The sequence below is a fragment of the Sus scrofa genome, chromosome 13 (assembly GCF_000003025.6).
Source record: "Sus scrofa isolate TJ Tabasco breed Duroc chromosome 13, Sscrofa11.1, whole genome shotgun sequence".
In the NCBI taxonomy this organism is placed as follows: Eukaryota; Metazoa; Chordata; class Mammalia; order Artiodactyla; family Suidae; genus Sus; species Sus scrofa.
In genome coordinates, this window is record NC_010455.5 from 104308027 (window position 1) to 104329554 (window position 21528).

The window sequence follows — 21528 nt, forward strand, 5'->3', positions numbered from 1 at the left end:
GCACTGAGAGTTTTTCTCTAATGGATGTTTTTGCTTACAGCCTATTATACAAGACTGAGTTTCCCAAAGTGTGGTATTCCTTAGCTGTGACACAAATCTGCTTAGGCAGCACCCACCTGGGCCACATGATGTCACCCACATGGGATTGGGTGTCAGTGGAAATTGAAGCAAATGTAAGGCTCACCTTTCTTGCTATGCCATGAGTAAGAAAGATCTTTGTCCCCAAGCCAGCATACATGAATCTGTGGCAGGCTAACTCTTAAGCTTGGAGGTAGGAGATAAAATCTCAGAATCTTCCTGGTTCTCAACAATTCTGGCATGATGTATCTCCAAATCTAATATAATCTCTGTAAATACTTCACTTACCTGAAAAATGTGTTTTGAGCAGGCTCTTGACATGGTAGAATATGACCACCACGGACATGTAGGTTTATTTCGTATAAAGGAGCTGAAAATATGTGAAATGTTTCTCTGATACCAATATCCTTGCCCTAGAAATGAGAGGGTTGGAAGAAAGAATTAAAGTAGAATCATCAGCAATACTGGTACTTGATTGGGCATATTTATAAAATCAAATAATATACTTTTCACTTTTAAAAAATTAAAAACACAAATGTTTGTTCAGGAAATCTGGTTCTTTAAAGCATATATTTATTCCTTAGTTTACTGACAGCTTTGAAAGTAATTTACCACCTCTTGTTTTTGTGGTGCTCACATGTAGAAAATAGATGGGTTTTTGATTGGTCATAAAAGCTGTTCTTGACTTGTCATATACATTATTCTTGGAAGGACTGTGTTACTTTAATGATCATTTTGCATACCTAATAAATGTCAATGATTTTTATGTATAATATTCAACTTCAATGTTTATTTGGTAAAATAAACCAATGACTACATAATGTACAAAGGCAGAATAAATTAACTCTCTCACTGTTTGTTAATTTGATTCAGATATACTTACACAAAATATCTTACTCTTTTTAAGTGGAAAGGAAAACAAGTACATAATTAATAAAAAGGTTATTATAATCAGGCTGTTACCTATTTCTGTTTTGTCAATCCCCCAGAATTCCTTAACTACTTACTGTATGGTAATCAAACCACCGAGCATTAGGGACATAGCCTTGTACAGTGTCAGCAAACTGCAATTTAAAGATATAGTCATTAAATACATATAAACCAAGGAAAAATTACTTTGTGAACCAAAATATGTGGTAGGACTTACAGGTTCCAATACAGGAGTAACCAAAAAGGCTGGACCCCATAGGAACTGTTTGAATATATCCCAGGTTGGCTTTTCATTAAAGAACCTAAACAAATATTTAAAAACAAATCAAAGATACCAATCTCTTCTGAATATCATAAAATAATTATTAAAGTCACACTTTTCAGCATGGACTTTTGTGGATTGAAATGAAAATCAAAATCAAACAATAATAAATTCAAAACCAATTCTATCACTTGGAATTCAAAGGTGTAGTAGTACAATATTTTATGTGTAAATGTGGACCATGACTAAATTTCCTGACAAATCACAGAGAGTTGCAATGGATGTGAAATGAGAAGTCTCCTTTGAAGAGAATGTACAAGGGTCAAATAATAACTCTGTTTAGTAGAAGATCAACAAACCAGGAAGCAAAGTTATAAAGAAAAGTATGAGACAAAGAGTGCTATAAGAATCTTAATGTGGTAACTTTAAAAAGTTTGCTATTCCTACATAAATTAACCTTACTGAATAGTGAATTTATATGTCCTTAAAGGTGCTTCCATGTGAAATATTTTTTTTTTTCTTTTGGGGCTGCCCCTGAGACATATGGAAGTTTCCAATCATATCTGCACCTACTGACCTATGCCACAGATATGGCAACACCAGATGCAAGCTGCATCTGTGACCTATGCTGCAGCTTGGCTAATATTTTTCTGAATTTGAGATATAAATGGCTGGAAAACAACAAAACATGCTTTTTATAGTTTTAGAATTAACACTATTAAATGTCCACATTTTTCTTTAAATGAAATGGAAATATCCATTTTTGTTTACTTGTTTGTTATACTATTTTTGTTTTGTTTTACCCTAAACCAAGATTAATACCAAATTGGACTGGGTTTACTCTTCTATGAAATTTCCCATAAGAACAAAAACCCAGAAGTTGTCAGTAGGACAAGAATCTGCATAGTTAAAATGTTTCTGACTGGGGACTGAGACCAGAGCTGATACTCGAGCTCTTCTGGAAAGTTAACAAGGAGAAGAGGAGGAAAGAAAGTCTGGAAATAAAAGCAGCAAGAGATTAATAAAATGTTACTAGAAATAAAGAAGGGATTATGGTAATAAATTACTAGAGGATAATTTGAATCCAGGAAATTTTTTTTTCTTTCTTTTTTTTTTTTTTTTTTTTTTTTTTTTTTTTAAGAAAGCTGGATCTTTTGGGAGTTCCCGTCTTGGCTTAGTGGAAACAAATCTGACTAGTATCCATGACGTGGGTTCGATCCCTGGCCTCGCTCAGTGGGTTAAGGATCCCGCATTGATGTGAGCTGTGTTGTAGGTCACAGACTCAGCTTGGATCCCGTGTTGCTGTGGCATAGACCAGCAGCAACAGCTCCAATTCCACCCCTAGTCTGGGAACCTCCATATGTCGCAGGTGTGGCCCTAAAATAAAGAAAAAAAAAAAAAGACAGCTGGATCTTTTATCATCTTATTATTAGATCAGAAGGATACTGATCAACTATTATTTGGGTAATTTCACCTTGATACTACTGTTTAATTTGAGTAAATATTTGTTGTGTATTTTTTACTGCTTTATTGATAGTGAAATCTAAAAAATAACACCTCATTCAGTTACTCCAGTAATATAGGAAGCTAAGCATATCATGATTATTTCAGGGATTTTTTGCATTTCTGCTTGAATGTGGTCTTTTTGTTGTTTTTTGTAACATCTATAAGAATTAGCTTGTGTTTGCCTTAAAAATAAAATAGGGCTATATTTTTCTTCAACTCTACTCTCCATAGCGTAGAATTTCAAGATTTGGACCTATATCAATTTGAACTTTAAGGAGTAAATCCCTACAATTTTCTATGGAGAAGTTAGAACTGTTCTACGGTACCCAATCAGCACAACTCTAGCAAGAGCTAGGGTGATCTTCTTCAGTCAGGCATTTACATATGGTAGATTTAACTGCTGTAAACATCAACTAATGTCAGCCATAATATAGAGATAATATTACATATTTTTAAGAATTTTTCAAAATACTCAATGTAATAAGGTGTGTAAACCATCCAGAACAATACCTAATATACAGCAGTTATTCCTAAAAATTTATTTTAAATATATGATTAATGTTTCATTTTAATGACATATATTAGTTTATTAGTAGACTTGTTTATGTCTACTAATAAACTTAGTAGACATTTTATTTAAAATAACAGTGAAAAAATAACAGTGAAAAAATTTCCATTTAAAATATTCTATACTGTACTTTAAGTGATTATTGAGTAAATTAAATGAAAGCTATCACTCTCTGCGGTAGGAAAAAAAAATTGCACTTACTCATGCAAAAGGGGTCGGATAACAGTGCCACCATAAGCATGGATTTCATGCATCTGTGTATAGAAATAGGGCAATAAAGTGTATCTAATATTTAGAATATTCCTTGACATTTCAGAAAAAGTTTCATTCCAGGAGGCAGGGTCTTGTCTCTGAAACAAAGCAATGAAAATGAAATAGTAATAAGCTCTTGTTCTTGTTAAATCATAATTTTCAAATACATATTTGTGGAATAAAAGGTAAGGAATACTTTAATTCACTGCACACGCTACATATTTTCTTCACGAAATCTTATGGACTAGTACTTCTATCTCATACAAGGGAAATAAAGCATTATTTTAATATTATAGTAATAAAATGCAAATTAAGCCCATGGCTTGATTTCATTTAAGTGAACACAGGTAGAGAGTAGTTCATATTTTAATATATGACCAATATATTGTCAACTACATTGATACTCAATGTAGGCTTTCTGAAAAGTCTAGGAGAGAAACAACACTATACAAAAGTAGACTGAAATAAACAAAGACATGCAGAGCCCATCACAGTGACCTTGCACATTATGTGTTCTCATGAGAAATGATTAAGTTACGGTACTAAAGAATTAGTAGTGCAGGAGGAACAGAGGACCTAATTAACATTGGACAAAAAAAAGAACATCTCCAAGTCTGCTCTGGAATACATGCTCCAGGTAAAAAGACTAAAATTGACACTGGAAAGTAAAAGTTACTGCAGTTACTTGTTACAAAATAATAAACTGGGAAAGTGTTTAGTATTTTATATTCTAATTTATACCAGAGGAACAAATAAGGCTGCCACATAACTCCAGAGGACAACACTTTCAAAGTCTTTTGTTGTTATCAATAGGAATGGAGCCCTTGAGAGTGATATCCCATCTATGCAGAGTCCAACTTTTCTAGAATTTGGTAGTAAGAAAGTTTGAATGATGACCGACTGCTACTACTGGTATATATAGTATTGGTATAGGCAAAAATTAACATGCTAAAACACAAGCATTTAATTCTAAACCATACAATCCTAAATTAGATTAAGTACCTTATAATTAAATTAAGCTGAAGCTTCTGTTCTATAGATTTTTATTTGTAAATACCTACTCAGTCTCCCCCACACCCTATTTCATTTTCTCAGAAACTCTAGCCACATTCCATCTTGGGGTCTTTCACTTGTTCCTCCCACTTGGAATTCTCCTGCCCCATATATTTAGGTTTATTGCTCTCCCAACTCAGGTCTTTGCTCTATTGCTAATGTCACCTCATCTAAGAGGACCTCCCTTAGCAACCTTTCTAAAGCAGAACCCCCATAAACCTCTATCATTTTAGTTAACTTTAGGTTTCCCTCATCATTAGCGCAGGACTTTGTAAATACTGAATAATTTATTTTCAATGAATTCTTATTGAACGAATATCTGTTCAGGATTTTATTGATTCCTGCCTCACTCTCTCAATAATGCAGCTTTCTGAAATGCATTGTTAACATAAAGTTTTCCTGTTAAAATATTCTTACCCCATCAAGTTGTCTCTATTGCTCAACTTTCAAATACTTCCAAACTGTGGTCCCATCCTGCCTTGTAACCTTGTATATATTTTCATATTTATTTTCATTTTCTAATATAAATTCTGCTGTCTAGTCTGATGAAAATTTCTCAGGGTGACACAAAGAATTCACAGCAAATGATGAGCTCTGCTATTTGGTTACTATGGCTAGAAACCATCTTTAAAAGACTAGCTCTGTCTACAATTCTTCTAGGAAGTACATTTTGATAATTTATTTTTCTTCTATACTTCTTCACTGAAAGTCAGCATCACAAAATTTAGGACTTACTTAGATATTGCCTGTAATAGTTTACACTTTTCCATATTTTTTTTTCTTTTTAGGACCATGCCAGCTGCACATGGAAGTTCCCTGGGCTAGGGGTAGGATCAGACCTGCAGCTGCTGGCCTATACTACAGCCACAACAATGCAGGATCCAAGCTGAATCTGCAACCTACACCACAGTTCACAGCAATGCTGGATCCTTAACGCACTGAGTGAGGCCAGGAATAAAACCACATCCTTACAGATACTAGTTGGGTCCTTAAGCTGCTCAGGCATGACGGGAACTCCTCCATAATTTTTATTATTATCTCTTCCTCACTCAAAAATTCCTCCCAGTTTAGTAATGTATGTAGTTGTGTCACCATACAGAAATTGGTTCTCATGATTCCCTTTTCCTTTTATTTTTTCTCAGTTTCTCAGCTCAGTATTTTAACATTTGCTTTTTAAAATCTGCCCATTTTATGCATTGATGCTGGTAAGTCAAATAACTTTTCACTTCTAATTATTTTGTTTGAAACTGATTTTCTTTATTGTTCCATCTAGGTTTGGAAGAATTTCCAGAAGCAAATTTTTTTCTGGCTACACCAAAACTATGTAGCTAACTAACCCAAAAATAAAGAAAACTCAAGTCATGATATTCTCAAAGTTATCGGCTCAGATGCCCTCAGTAAATGTAGAGATTCGAAGCCTTCACCTGGACTCAGCCAGGAAGGATGAACTCTATTAAAAATGTTTAAAGGTTAGTAGGGCAAAGGAATGAGAGTAATTACATACTCTAGTAAATGCAATGTTGTGATTTCTTGAATATGGATAGAATGCTCCAAGTTGCATCCAGCGGGCACAGAGCTGATATTCCGAATTGTTGAAGAAGCCACAGATATCTGCTCCAGTCTAAAATACAGTTATATTTAATAAATTTTAATAATTGGTTTCTTAATATAACAAGTGATAAAGATAAAAGGAATAGAGCTACTTACATATGATATTCCAAAGAGACTGAATTCCATCATACCTAAAAAATTTAGGAAAAAAATTAGGAAAAAATTTATGGAAAGCCACTATTTCACATATTTTGATATTTGCTTTTTTCTATTAATGAAAATGTTCTATTTATAATACTGAGGGCTAATTCTATGAAACATTATTTTCAGATTATTAATATAATTTCCTATCATTTATTCTTATAAATTTATGTATTTTTTTACTTTATAGTGTTGATGACATTTACTGAAAATGACACTATAATGCTTACTTCACATTTTCAAGATGACACAATTAGAGCACAAAACTGTTATGAACACATTATTGTATATGAAGAAAGTGGTTTCTTTGGTTTAATTTTAAAAATAAAAGGCTGTCTCTATAATTATCTAATCATAGGCTTCATCATTTAAAACAAATGGAATTATCCTTATTAGATAAAATCCTCTGAGGAATGATCATTTTAATAAAATAGAATGCATGTGAATTCCAAGATCTTTTAAAGTAATAATTCTCAACATTAAGTGTTTTCCTTGAATCCTAATGTAAATAGCAAAGAATATTAAGTCTAGATTTGAAATAGAATAGTACTCCCTTTAAAATGATAGTATTTTACTTACTCTTTATCCAAGTATTATCAGAAAACTCAAAATTTGGTTTGAAATGTTTCATACTATAGCATATGAATGACTCTTGTATCCTAGAATCTAGAATTTCTACCCATTTCTATTCTTAGCTCTATATGTTATCTTTCCCAGCATCTACCCTTTCAAACAAGGAAACTGAGACCAAAAGGGATGAAATTATTTTCTCAAAATGAACTAGATCCTGCTTTCTGGCCCACTGCCTTTTCATAGAACTATTTGTCATAAAATCTGATGCTAAAAGCATACTTCAGAGAAGTACTTACATAGTACATGAACAAGCAAAAATTAATACCTAGTAGAAAATTTAAAAGAATAATGATAAAGATGGTGACTCTCACATACCAATGATAGATTTGTCCAAGTTGTCCCATTTTGCATAGTTGTCTCCAAGCCAGTGTCCTGCCCAACGTCCAGCAGTAGGATATGTGGACCGAGAAATAACAATTCCTCTTTTGCCAGTTGCCTTCTGCAATGCACTAATAAAGATGGAGAGGATTTATGTTTTTATATGAGGTATTTTCTTCAGATATTTCTACTTGGGACCACCTCATTAAAGAAAAAAGTATTTGATTTATGGTGTCTATGTTGTCTCTTATTACAACTAGCTATTTATAAGTGAGTCTTTGCTCATTATACTATAAAATCCTCACAAACATGAAGGACATCTTTTTTTTCTTTCCAATATGCACCAGACTGACATGCTTAAGTGACTCTTTATTGATTTGTTCAGTGAATATAAGTTAACTATTGATATTATCAGGTTAACTAATTATATATTCTGAGTTTTTTGAATGAACCCATTTTATCCTACTTAAATGTGTTTTCTTAATAAAGATTTAGGCTCTATTAATTGCTCCAACCCTTCTCATTTATAACTTGTCCATACTTTGTAATCATATTATTCAGCAGAAAATTTTGCTATAGTACTCCCTAGTCATATTATTTCACAGAGAATTTTGCTATAGTTTCACAGGGTAGTTTAAAGATAGTAAGGCTTTCCTAGGTCTTAAAAATAAAAGTAATTCTATTTTAAGCATAGAATCTGTCCAAAGCCAGATCTCAATTCAATTGGTTTAAAAATTAGATCATATTTTTTTTCTTTTTTCCCCTTCTCATTCTTTGGAGAGCAAGTTTATTGGTTTAATTATTTATTTAAAAAATATATTCTAGTGCTAAGAATAAAGAGTTATATTATATTGTCTGCATCTCTCTGATATCACTATTCTAAAAGTATATAAAATAAAATTTTTTTCACTATTATATTGTACAAACAAAATGTTTATTTTTATATTACTCAAATTGAATATGAACAGGACTACAGAACTCTATCAGGAGAAACTACATCAAATATCTAATTTGTAACCTGCTAACACATTATCTACAGTATCTAATCATTTCCTTGTTAGAGATGGAACACGGTGTTTGTATCAATTTATTTATGCATAAAGCTTTTCAACCAGAACTTGAGATTCTTAAAGTTAAGAGCTGCCTTAATCTTCTTTGTATTCCTTATATCTAATAGAGTACTTGGCATATAATAGTAGCATAAGAAATTTTTGAATTAGTAAGTATCTCAAAATTATAGGAAACTTAAAATGTTTTAAACAGGCACATGATGATATATTGAACCATCTGTTGATAACAGAAACAATATTGTGTTTGCTAACTTAAAATTTCCTACTTGTATGTCTCTCTTTTAAAAGATTATATAAGAAAAACATTTTCACGCCTTCGTTTTTTAAAACAAATATAAAAGATCTACTCAATTTAGGAACAATAATATACTTAATACACATCACACAGGATTGTAGATATTTAACAAGAAATGGATGTATTTTATATGGGGAATAAAAGAATTGATGATCAATCTAGAAATCTGAATGGAAACACGTATACTAAGCTTAGTTAATTTGTAAGTAAAATCCCCATTTTATTTAACTAATATAAAAATTATTTACAAGGATAGAGTTGTCCCCAATCCTTAATGTTTCCACAATTAAGCAATATTCTTGAAGGATTTCTTTTTTTTTTTTTTAATGCCTGAAATGGTAAGATGTATTTGTTTATCTATAGTGGTAGTATTTTTTTGTTAAAAAAATTGCAAGAGGAGGTCAAAAGTAATATAATTTTCCAAGCTGCTAAATAATCCAGTCTATAGGAATATGTAATGGTTTAGGGTTCTTTTGGGAATAGGCTGAAAATTTAAAACAATGATACATAGAGAGAGACACAATTATTTTAAGTGTCATGAGGGACCAACTAAGATAATAGGGAAGGACTCAAATTAAGTAACATTAAATCTAATATCTAAAAAATAACAGAAAGGATGATTATGAAGATTGATTACTCATAAGTAGGTTTCACTTGTGACCATCCATATAGATTGTGAACGTCATAATGCAAAACAGATGATCCATCACTAAGAATCTGCTCGGTTTCCATACACATGGTTCTGAAATGTAATCCTTCAGTTCTTTTTGTGAGTTCTGGGGAGAATCAATGGAAAAAACATTAATATGTTATAAAGTAACCTATATTGAAGTATGTAAATTATAGCTCTAAATTATTTTTGCAAAACATTAATCATTATTTGAAGATGTTATTGACTTTTTAACCATTTGTGCACTTTATGTTAATTATAAATGAAAAACAGTCTGCAGTTGTAACTGGTTGCAGTTATAATTGTGACTAGAAAATGTGTGCAAAATTTTAGTATATTCAGTAACAAAAATGTTACTAATTAAAACGAGGTCATAAAATCCTGAAACGTAAGTGTACACCTAAAAGTCTACTATGTTTAGTGCACTTAGATGAGAAATACTGAGTAAACAGATTTTTAAAAAATCAATTTGCTAACATAAAGCCCTTAGGTAAAGAGCCAGCAAATGCTATAACAGCTCTATCTTTTGATCCATTTTTTTTTCTCAGTTTAAGTTGGAAATTTTCAGAGCTTTGCCATGACTTTAGATGTTAATTTGATGTAGTTTACTGCCTACATAAGAGTATGAGAATGAATTCAAAAGGACTATCCTTTTCCCTCCTAGGTCATGTTGGGGACAACCAAAGAAATACTGTGAGCTTTCTTACACTTTTTTCCTAGTGAAGAAAAACTAAAAAATATTTATAAAATATTTTTATTTTTTATCAAAACATGTTTCTTGATTTTTCTTCATTGTTAAGTGATATTGCTAATGAGCCGAGTTGTGATCCATTGTGTAGACAGGTAGTGAGAATCTGGAACTTGTATCCTGTTCTCTATGTCAGAAGGTATATAAACCTGGTTAATAAATAATAATAACATGAAAACATCAAAGGCATAACAGCAATATTGTACCTGGAAAATAAGGTGGATAATTTAGCTCTGTATTTCTGCATTGATTAGTAGTTGTTCCGTTTACAAAACTTGATGGCTCATTCATGTCCTTAAAAAGTGAAAGAAAAGTAAACAAAAAAATTTAGTGCATACCTTCTCAAGAGAACTAATTCAGAGAACCCATAAATTAAAGTAACAAATTTGAATATTAGCACATTTACTATTCTAAGAAGCAAAAATATAAAGTATCTCAACAATACTAAAGAATATAGTTTAGCTCAGTATTTCTTAACTTTTTTTTACAATTCCTGTCTCCTTTTGAAAAACATAAAATGTCTTATTTTTCTCTGTAGATAAAATCCACATGTAAAAGTGAAATGTTTTCTGTTTCTAGACATAAAACTAAATTATGATAGCATATATTCCCTCATGTCCCTCTTTCTACTTCTGCCCTAGAAGCTTGTATCAATTTTTTTTCATAAACCACAATGGTTTGTGGTTTTTAAAAATCAAAAGATATAGTTTACAAAAACTTTGGAAGTATAGAAAACTTCAAAGAATATCTCTATTGAGTACACATTTTAGAATCTTAGTAGCCTTATATAAAGGGACCATCATATAAATATATAAATTAGTTGCCTTTTAAAGGTGATTCCTCCATCATAAAAAGGTTATCTTTTCTGGACCAAGATATAATTATTAGGGATATATTAACTTGACTCTTTTATAGTACACAACTGTATACATAAAACAAACCTGTATTTACCATAATTTAAAAAAACTACATAATTTTAAATTCTCAAAGTTGTACATGATAGCACCTCTATAAGTTTTTTTAATTAAAAAAGTAAGTAAATTATTGCATACACACTGAAAAATCAACAGAGTGGAAATGTCATATCTGAAAATCTGGAGAAGTATTATGTCAATCTTCTGTATTATTTTGGTTTTCTGATGAATTTGAATATTCAACTTTAATATTCAGGAAATAGGATCATATACTTGAATTGTTAAGACTATATTTTAGCAGCCCTTTGCATATTAAAGTTCTATGAAAAAAATGAGCTTATTTTCATAATGAAAACTAACATTATTAGAATCTAGTAAGAATTTTACATAATAAGTACACAATAAACAATAAACACTAATGTATAAATTTCCTAAAGTTTACTTACAATCCACAAGCCATCAAACTTCATCTGGTTATTGTAGAAATCTATAATTTCTCTTGCCCACCATTCTGCTGTGGAATTCCTAAAGAAATCTGGAAAAGCTACATGAGCTCTGGAGGCCTGTAAAAATAAAATTCAGACTCACATGTAGAAACTCATAAGAAAAACTATGTGTGTTTAAGTCAGACATTTGTCTGTCAGATTCACAAGCTGTACATAAGAGATGGTAAAGGCAACCTGATCTCAACTTTAATGGGTGAGTCTATGTGTGTCCTTAAATTTAAAATGAGTTTCTTATATACAGCATATACAAAATTTACAAACTCTTAGCTAGACCAAGAAAAAAAGTTAAATAAATAAATCAGATATGAAGATGAGAAATTACAATTGATACCACAGAATAAATAGGATCATAAGACATGATAAACAATTATACAACAAACTAGATAACCTAGAAGAAATGGACAAATTCCTAGTTTCATACAACCTAACAATATCTGATGAGTAGAGATTGCAGGATCCTTAATAAAATATTAGAAAATCACATTCAACAGCACAATAAAAGAATCATACACCATGAACGAGTGGGATTTTTCTTTCTCAGGCAAGTATTACTTAACATACAAAAATCAATCACTGCAATATAGCACATCAACAGAATGAAAGATAAAAATCACATGATCAAATCAATAAAAAATGCAGAAAATTTATTTCAAAAAATTCAATACTCTTTCATGATAAAAACTCTCAACAAGCTAGGAATAGTAAGAAATTACCTCAACATTATATGGACAACATATTAAGTGCCCACAGATAATATTGTACTCATTCAGAAAAAAACTTTCAGTTTTTCAGTTCAGATCATGAACAAGGCAAGAATGCTCACTCTTGCTTCTTCCCTTAAATAGTCCTGACAGTCCTAGCCAGAATGACTAGGCATAAATAAGCATCCTAATCAGAAAGGAAGAAGTGAAGGTGTCACTGTAGGTGATGTTATTTTACATGTAGAAATCTCTAAAGAATGAACACATCTACTAGAACTAATAAATAAATTCAGTAAAGTTTCAGGATAAAAAAGCAACATGCAAAAATCAGTTATATCTTCATACAATAACAATAAACTATTTGAAAAGAAAATTAGGAAAACAATCTCACAATAGCAATAAAAAATAATGAAATGCTTAGGAATAAACTTGACTAAGGAGGTGAAAGATGTGTACACTGAAAACTACACAACATTATTGAAAGGTAGATATTGACAAAGAAGCAGACAGGAAGGTAACTCATGTTCATGAATTGAAATAATGAATATTAAAATGTCCATAGTAATAAAAGCAATGTATGGATTCAATGAAACCCCTATCAAAATTGCAATGGCATCTTACAAAAATAGAAAAAGCAATCCTCTAGTTCATTTGGAACCATAAAAGTCTTTGAATACCCCAAATAAGCTAAAGGAATTAGAACGAAGCTGAATGCATCACATTCCTGATTTCAAAATATAGTTCAAAGCTATAGTAATTAAAAGCATGGTCTTGGAGTTCCCATTGTGGTTCAGTTGTTAGTGAACCCGACCAGCATCCATGAGGACACAGGTTTGATACCTGGCTTCGTTCAGTGGGTTAATGATCTAGTGTTGCTGTGAGCTGTGGTGCAGATTTTAGATGTGGTTCGGATCCTGCATTGCTGTGGCCCTGGTGTAGGCCGGCAGCTTACAGCTCCAATTGGACCCCTGGCGTGGGAACCTCCATACGCTCGTGGGTGCAGCCCTAAAAAAAAAAAAAAAAGAAAAAAAGAAAAACATGGTTTTGGCCAATGGCATAGATTAAAGAGCCCAGAAATCAATACATATATAACCAATTGGTCTTTGACAAGAGTGCCAAGAATATACAAGACGGAAAGTGGTGCTAGGAAAACTGTATATTCACATGCAGAAGAATTAAATCAGATCCTTATCTTATACCACAAACAAAAATCACCTAATAATGGACTGAAGATTTAACTGTAACACCTGAAACTGCAAAACTTATACGAGAAAAGTTTCTTTTTTTTTCCACTTAGGGCTGCACTTGAGGCATATGGAAATTATAGGGCTAGGGGTCAAATTGGAGCTGCAGCTGCCAGGCTACGCCACAGCCACGGCAATGCAGGATCTGAGCTGCATCTTGACCTGCACCACAGCTCATGGCAATGCCAGATCCTAACCCACTGAGTGAGGCCAGGGATCAAACCCATATTCTCATGGATTCTAGTCTGATTCATAACCTGCTGAGCCACAACGGGAACTCCTAGCCATCACTTTTTTAAGAAAAGTATTCAAATTGAATTATTGGTCAGAGAGCTCATTAAATCTAAGTGCTGACTTTTTTTTTGTCATATAGTTTATAGATATGAAACTTACATTAACAGCTTCATCTTCAGTTAGACTTTCATCTATTGTTACATTGGGCAAATCTGGCCAAACCTACAAAGAGAGAAGAAATATAAGAAATCTGTTCAAAATAAATTCAGTGTGATATGACTGTTGTAAATAAAGTATAATAGAGTTTTAGAAGCATAATATAGACTTAAGATCCCTAGATCAGTAATTCCTTCAACTACTTTTTGTCTTGGTATATGTGCCATGTGCAAACTATTCCCATTTTCCATATTAATCTCCTCTTTAGTATGGCAAATAAGAAAAAGAATACCAACCTTTGTGTGTAAGTAGTTGTTTTGAAAACAATGCATGTAACCAAAAGATCTGGTCAAGAATTAATATGAAAAGCATAATACTAAATTTAATTTAATGTGGTGCATTAAAATTATTTCTACAATTGCAATAACAAAAAATATACTTTTATATGAAAAGAATTACAGATTCGAGTTGGGTGATGTCATGCTGAGGCATATATATCTTCTTGGCTTTTGCAATTAGTACTCCTCTTCCCCACAACCCTCCCTACTCCAGCCACTGCCTCCCTGACGATTCACGTTTTCTTCTACTCTAACCACATACACAAACAGAACCCAAATTTGATCAAGCCAAAAGCTCTGAGATTTAAATCTATGTTGTAAAAATTAGAAAGTCCCATATAAAAATGTAAACAATCCCCATAAGAGTAATTACATATAAGGAATATGTTGGCTGATAGAGAATATTGTTTTAAAGGTAGAAATCAGATAACATCTATAGAAATGTAGAATGGGAAGAAAGTTGGAAAGAAAAAATTCCTCTTTAAAGTCAATACTCTATACTTGCATGTTTCTTAAAACATAGTTTTTCACTATTTATTACATTTTTAACTTTTACCTCTTTATTTTGAAATATTTTCAGACAGAAAAGTCACAAACATAATACCTAGTGATTGTCTATATACCTCACTGTACTTCCCCTAATATTAACGTTATTTCTAACAATTGTATAATTATCAAAACAAAGAAATTAACATTAATAGAATATTACTAACTAATCTACAGACCATATTTGAATTTCACCACTTTTATCACTAATGTTCTATTTTTGGTCCAAAATCCAAAAAGGCTCCCACATTTCATTTAATTATGTCTCCCATCATGGAATTTTTAAAAAATCTAGTTAAGACTAGTAGATATTTTTATTTTTGCCCTTTATATAAAAGCCAAATCAGGATGTTTTCTGTAATGTATTAATATACCCAGGTTTGAATATTATTGCATAAATGAAATACAATGAATTATATTCCTTGCTCAAGTAAGGAATATAATTATAGCTCTTACAAACACTGTTTCTTTTATCAAAGAGATATTTTTAAAAGGAGTATAAAGATTTAAATGACAGCCGTAGTATAGAAGAACAAATAACCATCTTTTAATGGCAGTTTTATAATAAAACATAAGAGGTACCCAGAAATACAGTAAAGACAATTTAAAGATGAAACAAATAATATTTGCACATAGGACATAAAAATTCTTTCTCTGTTTCTAATAATTTGGATTGAACTCAAAGAGTATCTATTATTTCATTTTTTGACTATTAAATTATTCATTTGTCCCTCTGAATATGTTCTTAGCAGTTTTTTAAACAGAAACTTTCAATGAAATAACATTTTTATACTTATTTTAAAATTTCAAGATATTAATTCAGTACCTTTGCCCAACAAATATCACTGGTGTTAGGCCATTTGACAAAAACATCTTTCTCCTGTCCTCTATCAAAGGCAGGGTAAGGCTCTGTTTCATTTCCTGAAATTGCCGGATCCTAAAATTAAAATGAAATTCAAACCAGGTAACTACGGTATAAAAGTACAGATGCCTGGGTAACTGTGATCAAAGATTACAATTTTCCATTATTAAATTATCATTATATCGTATTCTCACATGGCTGACAGATGGACTGATGGTATAAACTTTTATTCTAGCTAGACTGTCTTTTAAATTCCCTAGAAGAAAAATTTAAAAACTTTTGAAAATGTATTAGCCATGATTTTAAGCAAGATTACTAGTGTTTTTTGTTTTGTTTTTATTTCTCCAGTGGGACTTCTGGCTGCCTAGCTTGTTTTCTGTAAGATATTGATGAAATATTCTTCCCACCAAATCACTAACTTGAAGACAAATTTTTAAACATGACAAGCAGAAGACGTATTCCCAGAGAATGATTTGAGAATTGTAAAAGAATAGAAAATCCATCATCACTTTGTAATAGCTTCTACAAATTGAGGCTGGTTTGTAGCTCGGGTGATGACTAGAAAACAGCTTGCCTTTGACTCCCAGCTTTATTAACGCTTAGATCTCTAAGGATACACCTAAGAGCCCTGTGGCCACCCATGTAAATAATATGATATTCTAACGGAAGAAAATTTTAGATTTGGAAGTAGAATCCAAAGTTATATACCTCATATTTTGAAACATTTTTTCCTGCCTCATTCAGAAGAGAAATCTTAACAAAACCAAGATAATAAGACTCAGATAGAATATAAAATATAAATACTGACCAGGATAATAATGTATCTCATTCCCTCATTTCTTATTTTGTCAACAAACTTAGGAAGTTCACGGAATTCTTCACCAATCGTAAAGTCTAGCTGCCTTTCCATGTAATCAATGTCTGTGTATTGAACATCCTGAAATAGATGGAATTTTAGTAGGGTAAGAATCAAAATAGTGAATTTATTACATTGTACTATACTTATGAAATTAATAGCTATATGGAAGTTTCAATGCCTGAGAGAATTAATCAAGTATTGCAATATTCAAGAACCAAAAGTACCATGGAAAGATGCAAAATATTCTAAGATGAAGTTCATATAAATGCTCTGTTTTGTTAACAGTTCATTTAGTAATTTTGATTTAGGAGTAAAAATTCCTTCAAATCAGTATATTTTGTTATGTAATTCCCAAGGAACAAGTAAGACATAGGAGTAAAGGATTTATGAGACTATGAAATTATATTAAATGGCAATTTGGAATTTTGTACAGTGTACAGAAATAGGTATTACTCTTTTTCTGGAAACACAAAGCAAATATGGGATAATTTCAAATAATTTCAATGTTTCCAAAAAGGAAAAAAAGAATTATTAGTAAATCCATCAATTATAAAATAATTCTTTTATTATTTCTGGATACTAAAAACAGTGTCCTGAACAGTTAGAGTAGAGGATATTCTGCAAGCCCTCTAATTCTGTATTCTAAAATTACAACTATTGTCTATTGCATGGCATAAATCATTGTTTCACCTCAATTTTTTTTCCTGTAATTTTCTCATGTCAATTGATGAAATAGGTTTCTATTGACTATTACTCTCATCTAAAGAGAATACAAAACATGTATTTGACTACATATGAGACCCAAAGTTTCTGAGAGAAAAGCTAATGACTTGTTTAGTCCAATTCACAGTCATGGAACTGATGACAGAGATGGAGGGGAGTTTATCCCTTTCCTTTTATCCATCTGATAAAGACAAATAATAAAATCTCATGTCCAATTCATTTGGTGCTACTATCAAACTAAGCATTGATTATTGCCAAATGCTAAAATAATTTTAAAGTATATTGATGTTTATTTAATTACGCTGTTATAGATGACACATTTAACACTGTCTTAAAAGTAGATATACATACATAGGGGATCTGAGCAGTCACCATGTCATTATACACTTCTTCAACTTGTGAAGTATTTCTGTACCCATAACGACACAACTGGAATCCCAAAGCCCAATAAGGTGGCATGACTGGTCGGCCAATTACCTTTGAAAAAAAAATTACTTGTGAACTAAGAGAATTACTTTATATTATAAAGAAAACTTTAATTTTTTAAAAAAGTTACAATCATACTTCATGGTATTGCTTTGTTGCAACTTCTGGAGATGGGCCCAAAAACATATAAAAGTCCAAGATTCCTCCAATTATGCGATATGTTAGAGCAGGAGTTGGCTGAAATGTAACATCTGAAAATCCAAAATATGATTACATTTTAATCTATGTATGTTATTATTTTCTTAAAGATCACATAAAATATGACAATTTTTAAAAAATGTTTTTACCCATTGCATTGCTGTTAAGTAGGAGAACTCCATGAGCATGGCTCTCATCCTCCAGAGCCATGTAATAGGGATGAAATCCATAAGAATTAAGTTTATACTAAAATTAAAACATGAACATAATATATTTTTAAATAATAATAGCATGTCAATTCTGTCAATTTAATATTTAAATTCACTAAAAGATTAAGCTTAAGAATTTAAAAGTTTCTTCATAGCACATACAAACTGTGCTTAAACAATCTCTTTTAGAAAATAATTTATTTATCATTTGAACTATTACCATATTAGCACATATGAATGAATATACAAATGTGTAACACTCACAAATACTGCCACATTAACTGATGTAAAAAACCATTGGTTTTAGAATAGCTGAGTTTCTTTCCACAATTACCTACCTTAGTTCACTTATAAATTGGTACTTCTTTTTAAATTATAAAATGTTCTACAAATGATTAAAGTGATCAAAGTACTCAAACCTCTTAAGTACTTAATGTAAGAGCTGTTTATATAATATTTATAATAATTTTTAAAATGCTAATATATTATTTATACATAAAGAATTAATTTCATTTTAACTAGATCTTTTCATTTTTCAGAATAGAAAATCCATACTGAGGGTCATGAAGCGTCTTGTCAAAGGTTACAAAAATTACAAATCGATGATCCTTAATCATAATGACATCCTTTACCCACACTGACTACCAGTAAATGATTAGCATGTGAAAGAAAATTTATATATTGAGAATCAAGGTTATATTAACCTAATAATGCCAATACTAATGTTGAAGGATTTTAAAGAAGTAAATTTTGGTAAAACATATTTTTCAAGTTGGAATAAGTGAAAAACAGCCTTCATAAGCTAATTTTGAACTATTGTGATACAAATAAAATTGTATGAGCACCCAGCCAAAAAAAGTGTTATACACATTTATAATCTCACACTGAATATATCAAATAAGAACACATCATATGTGAAAAATGGAAACAAGCTAGTATTTTTGTAAAATTTGCCATGATATATTTACTAAAATTATAGTTAATATTAATTGTACAATGCATTAAATATTCATGAAATGTATGACATTAATAAGACAAAACTTTGGGGAAAGTAACATGAGCATATAAAAAATTTTATAAAGTTGTAACTAGCAGTATAACTTCATAAAATTGCACAACTGAAGCTTATAGTAACAAAGGAAAAAGTTAGCATCAAATCTTACTAAGGAATCAAAAAAATTTCAAGGAGAGCCCTAGCCAATTATTTTCTAAAATATGAAAGTAAACGTGGATTTGGCAGGGTGTACTGATTCTGAATATTTTTTCTATGTAGTTAAGAGGGTAAGGAATTGGGTAACAACTTTACTTCTCTCACTGTTGTCACTGATGGTATCCATTCAGTCATCTACTTTCACCTATCATTTATGTGACTTTGTTTTTCAGAAAATCACTCTAGCAGCTCTCAGGATCTCAAGCCCCTTTCATTGCTTCAGTATTGAAGTATTACAAAAAAGTGGCTGGGGTCCAAATCATGGTCATGCTTGCCACACGGGGTAGTCAAATATTGGTACCTACACCGGGGGGTTGGTCTCTGGTGAACATTCCCCAAGTATTCCAGTTCAGATCTCGCTTAAATGCCGTGTGTTCTACTTCTCCAAAACCATATATATATTCTGATGGCAGACGTGTAGATATTTGAATGAACTGGTTGTTAAAAGCAAATCCAGGTAGGCGAGAATCCCAGCTGTAAACCAAAGAAAACAATCCTATTCCTATGTACACATACAAGAAGTATCACAAATAAAAATGCCGGAGTTCCTGTTGTGGTGCAGAGGAACTGAATCTGACTAGTAACCATGAGGTTGTGGATTCGATCCCTGGCCTCACTCAGTGGGTTAAGGGTCTCAGGCAATGTGGTGAGCTGTGGTGTGGGATGCATACCCAGCTCGGATCCTGTGTTGCTGAGGCTGTGGCATAGGCTGGCAGCTGTAGCTCCGATTCCACCCCTAGCCTGGGAACCTCTATATGCCATGGGTGTGTCCCTAAGAAGCAAAACAAAGAAACAAATAATAATGCTAATTCTTTCAAAGGTGATATGAATATCAATAGTATTTTTCTCTATACACATTATCGTACATTTATATCTGATACAAATGAAAATAGATATTTATTCCAATATATATTTTTGGCTAACTTAAGGAATATCTAAAATATGCTTTATATATTCATATATTCTTAATCATATGGCTATATGCTTGTCTTAGATATATATTGTTTTTAAAATAAAACTAATATGAAGTTTAAATAATATATGACCTAGAAGTAATACATGTCCTAGGAATTGAAAGCCCTTAATTTTCCTGATCCCTTGAGATGATTACAGAAAATTTTTACTACATATTGAATAAAATCAATACCAAAATAAACTATAAGTCATAATGGATATTTTATTTCCAAACTCTACTACAACTCCCTATCATTTTTTTCTTATTTTATTTTATATCTATAAAAATATGTGTTTATGAAGTAATCCAGAAGAAATGTATTACAGAGAATGTCATTTGCAAGAAGATAAAAGAAAAGGAAACAAAAGTTGGCAGGGAAAGAAAACATAAGTATCACAAAGAATTTGGGACATATTCACATTTTTATATTAATGATTTTAGTAAAGTATTTACTAAAGAATAATGATTCCCAAATAACAATAAATAATGCCTCTGCACTATTTGTAGAGTGCAGAATTTTCTACAAAATGACTTAGCTTCTCATCCTTTAAAGCAAACCTATTATAAAAACAAAATTTTGAAACAATATAAACATAATTTTCTTCATTATTTGTATCCATTCTGACAAAACCTGAACACACCCTGCCAACATGTTGTAAAGGATAGCATGGCAAGCTTAAATTACATAGAAGCATCTTGTAATACACTGTAGTTTCCAGAGCTTTTTCCTAAAATAAGGATAACATTTTATTTTATGTTTTTCTTTTTACAGCCACACACACAGCATTTGGAAATTCCCAGGCTAGGGTTTGAATCAGAGCTTCAGCTCCCCACCTACACCACAGCCACAGCAATGCCAGATCCAAGCTGCATCTGTGAGCTTCACTGCAGCTTGCGACAATGCCGGATCCCAGTGAGCAAAGCCAGGAATGGAACCCACATCCTCAAGGACATCACTTCTGGTTCTTAACCTGCTGAGCCACAATGGGAGCTCCAAAGGTAATACTTTATTCATTGAACATGAAAATATATCTATATGTATATATACCTTAATTTCCTTTCATCAAGTCCTGGCAGAGATAGTATTTACTCTTACCAGGTTCCAGGACCAAAACTCCATATTCAATAGTTTTAATAAAATATTTACATAATGCATTTCCAATTACTTATTTTGACAACACTAATCATGCTTTTCAATAGGAATCTTGGTTTTGGTTCTCAACTTGATTAGAAGAATGAGTCTGATATTTAATAATAAAATAAGTAACACCCAAGTGTAAATAAAATTTTAGAGCAATCATTAATGGTGTGC

General features: G+C 31.6%; 1 protein-coding gene across 4 annotated transcripts in view; it reads right to left on the reverse strand.

Moving 5' to 3' along the window:
• SI (sucrase-isomaltase) overlaps positions 1–21528 on the reverse strand; it is an 83278-nt gene that overhangs the window by 11746 nt on the left and 50004 nt on the right. For all 4 annotated transcript variants that reach the window (XM_021069748.1, XM_021069749.1, XM_021069751.1 and 1 more), the window contains 17 exons: positions 19567–19735; positions 17992–18088; positions 17783–17895; positions 17570–17695; positions 16445–16573; positions 15601–15711; positions 13894–13956; positions 11496–11612; positions 10342–10429; positions 9355–9493; positions 7350–7483; positions 6357–6391; positions 6154–6270; positions 3546–3694; positions 1226–1310; positions 1086–1142; positions 367–491 (listed from right to left, as the gene is read on the reverse strand). In XM_021069748.1, coding sequence (XP_020925407.1) covers positions 367–491; positions 1086–1142; positions 1226–1310; positions 3546–3694; positions 6154–6270; positions 6357–6391; positions 7350–7483; positions 9355–9493; positions 10342–10429; positions 11496–11612; positions 13894–13956; positions 15601–15711; positions 16445–16573; positions 17570–17695; positions 17783–17895; positions 17992–18088; positions 19567–19735 — 1854 coding nt within the window. The remainder of the gene's footprint in view (positions 1–366; positions 492–1085; positions 1143–1225; positions 1311–3545; positions 3695–6153; positions 6271–6356; positions 6392–7349; positions 7484–9354; positions 9494–10341; positions 10430–11495; positions 11613–13893; positions 13957–15600; positions 15712–16444; positions 16574–17569; positions 17696–17782; positions 17896–17991; positions 18089–19566; positions 19736–21528) is intronic.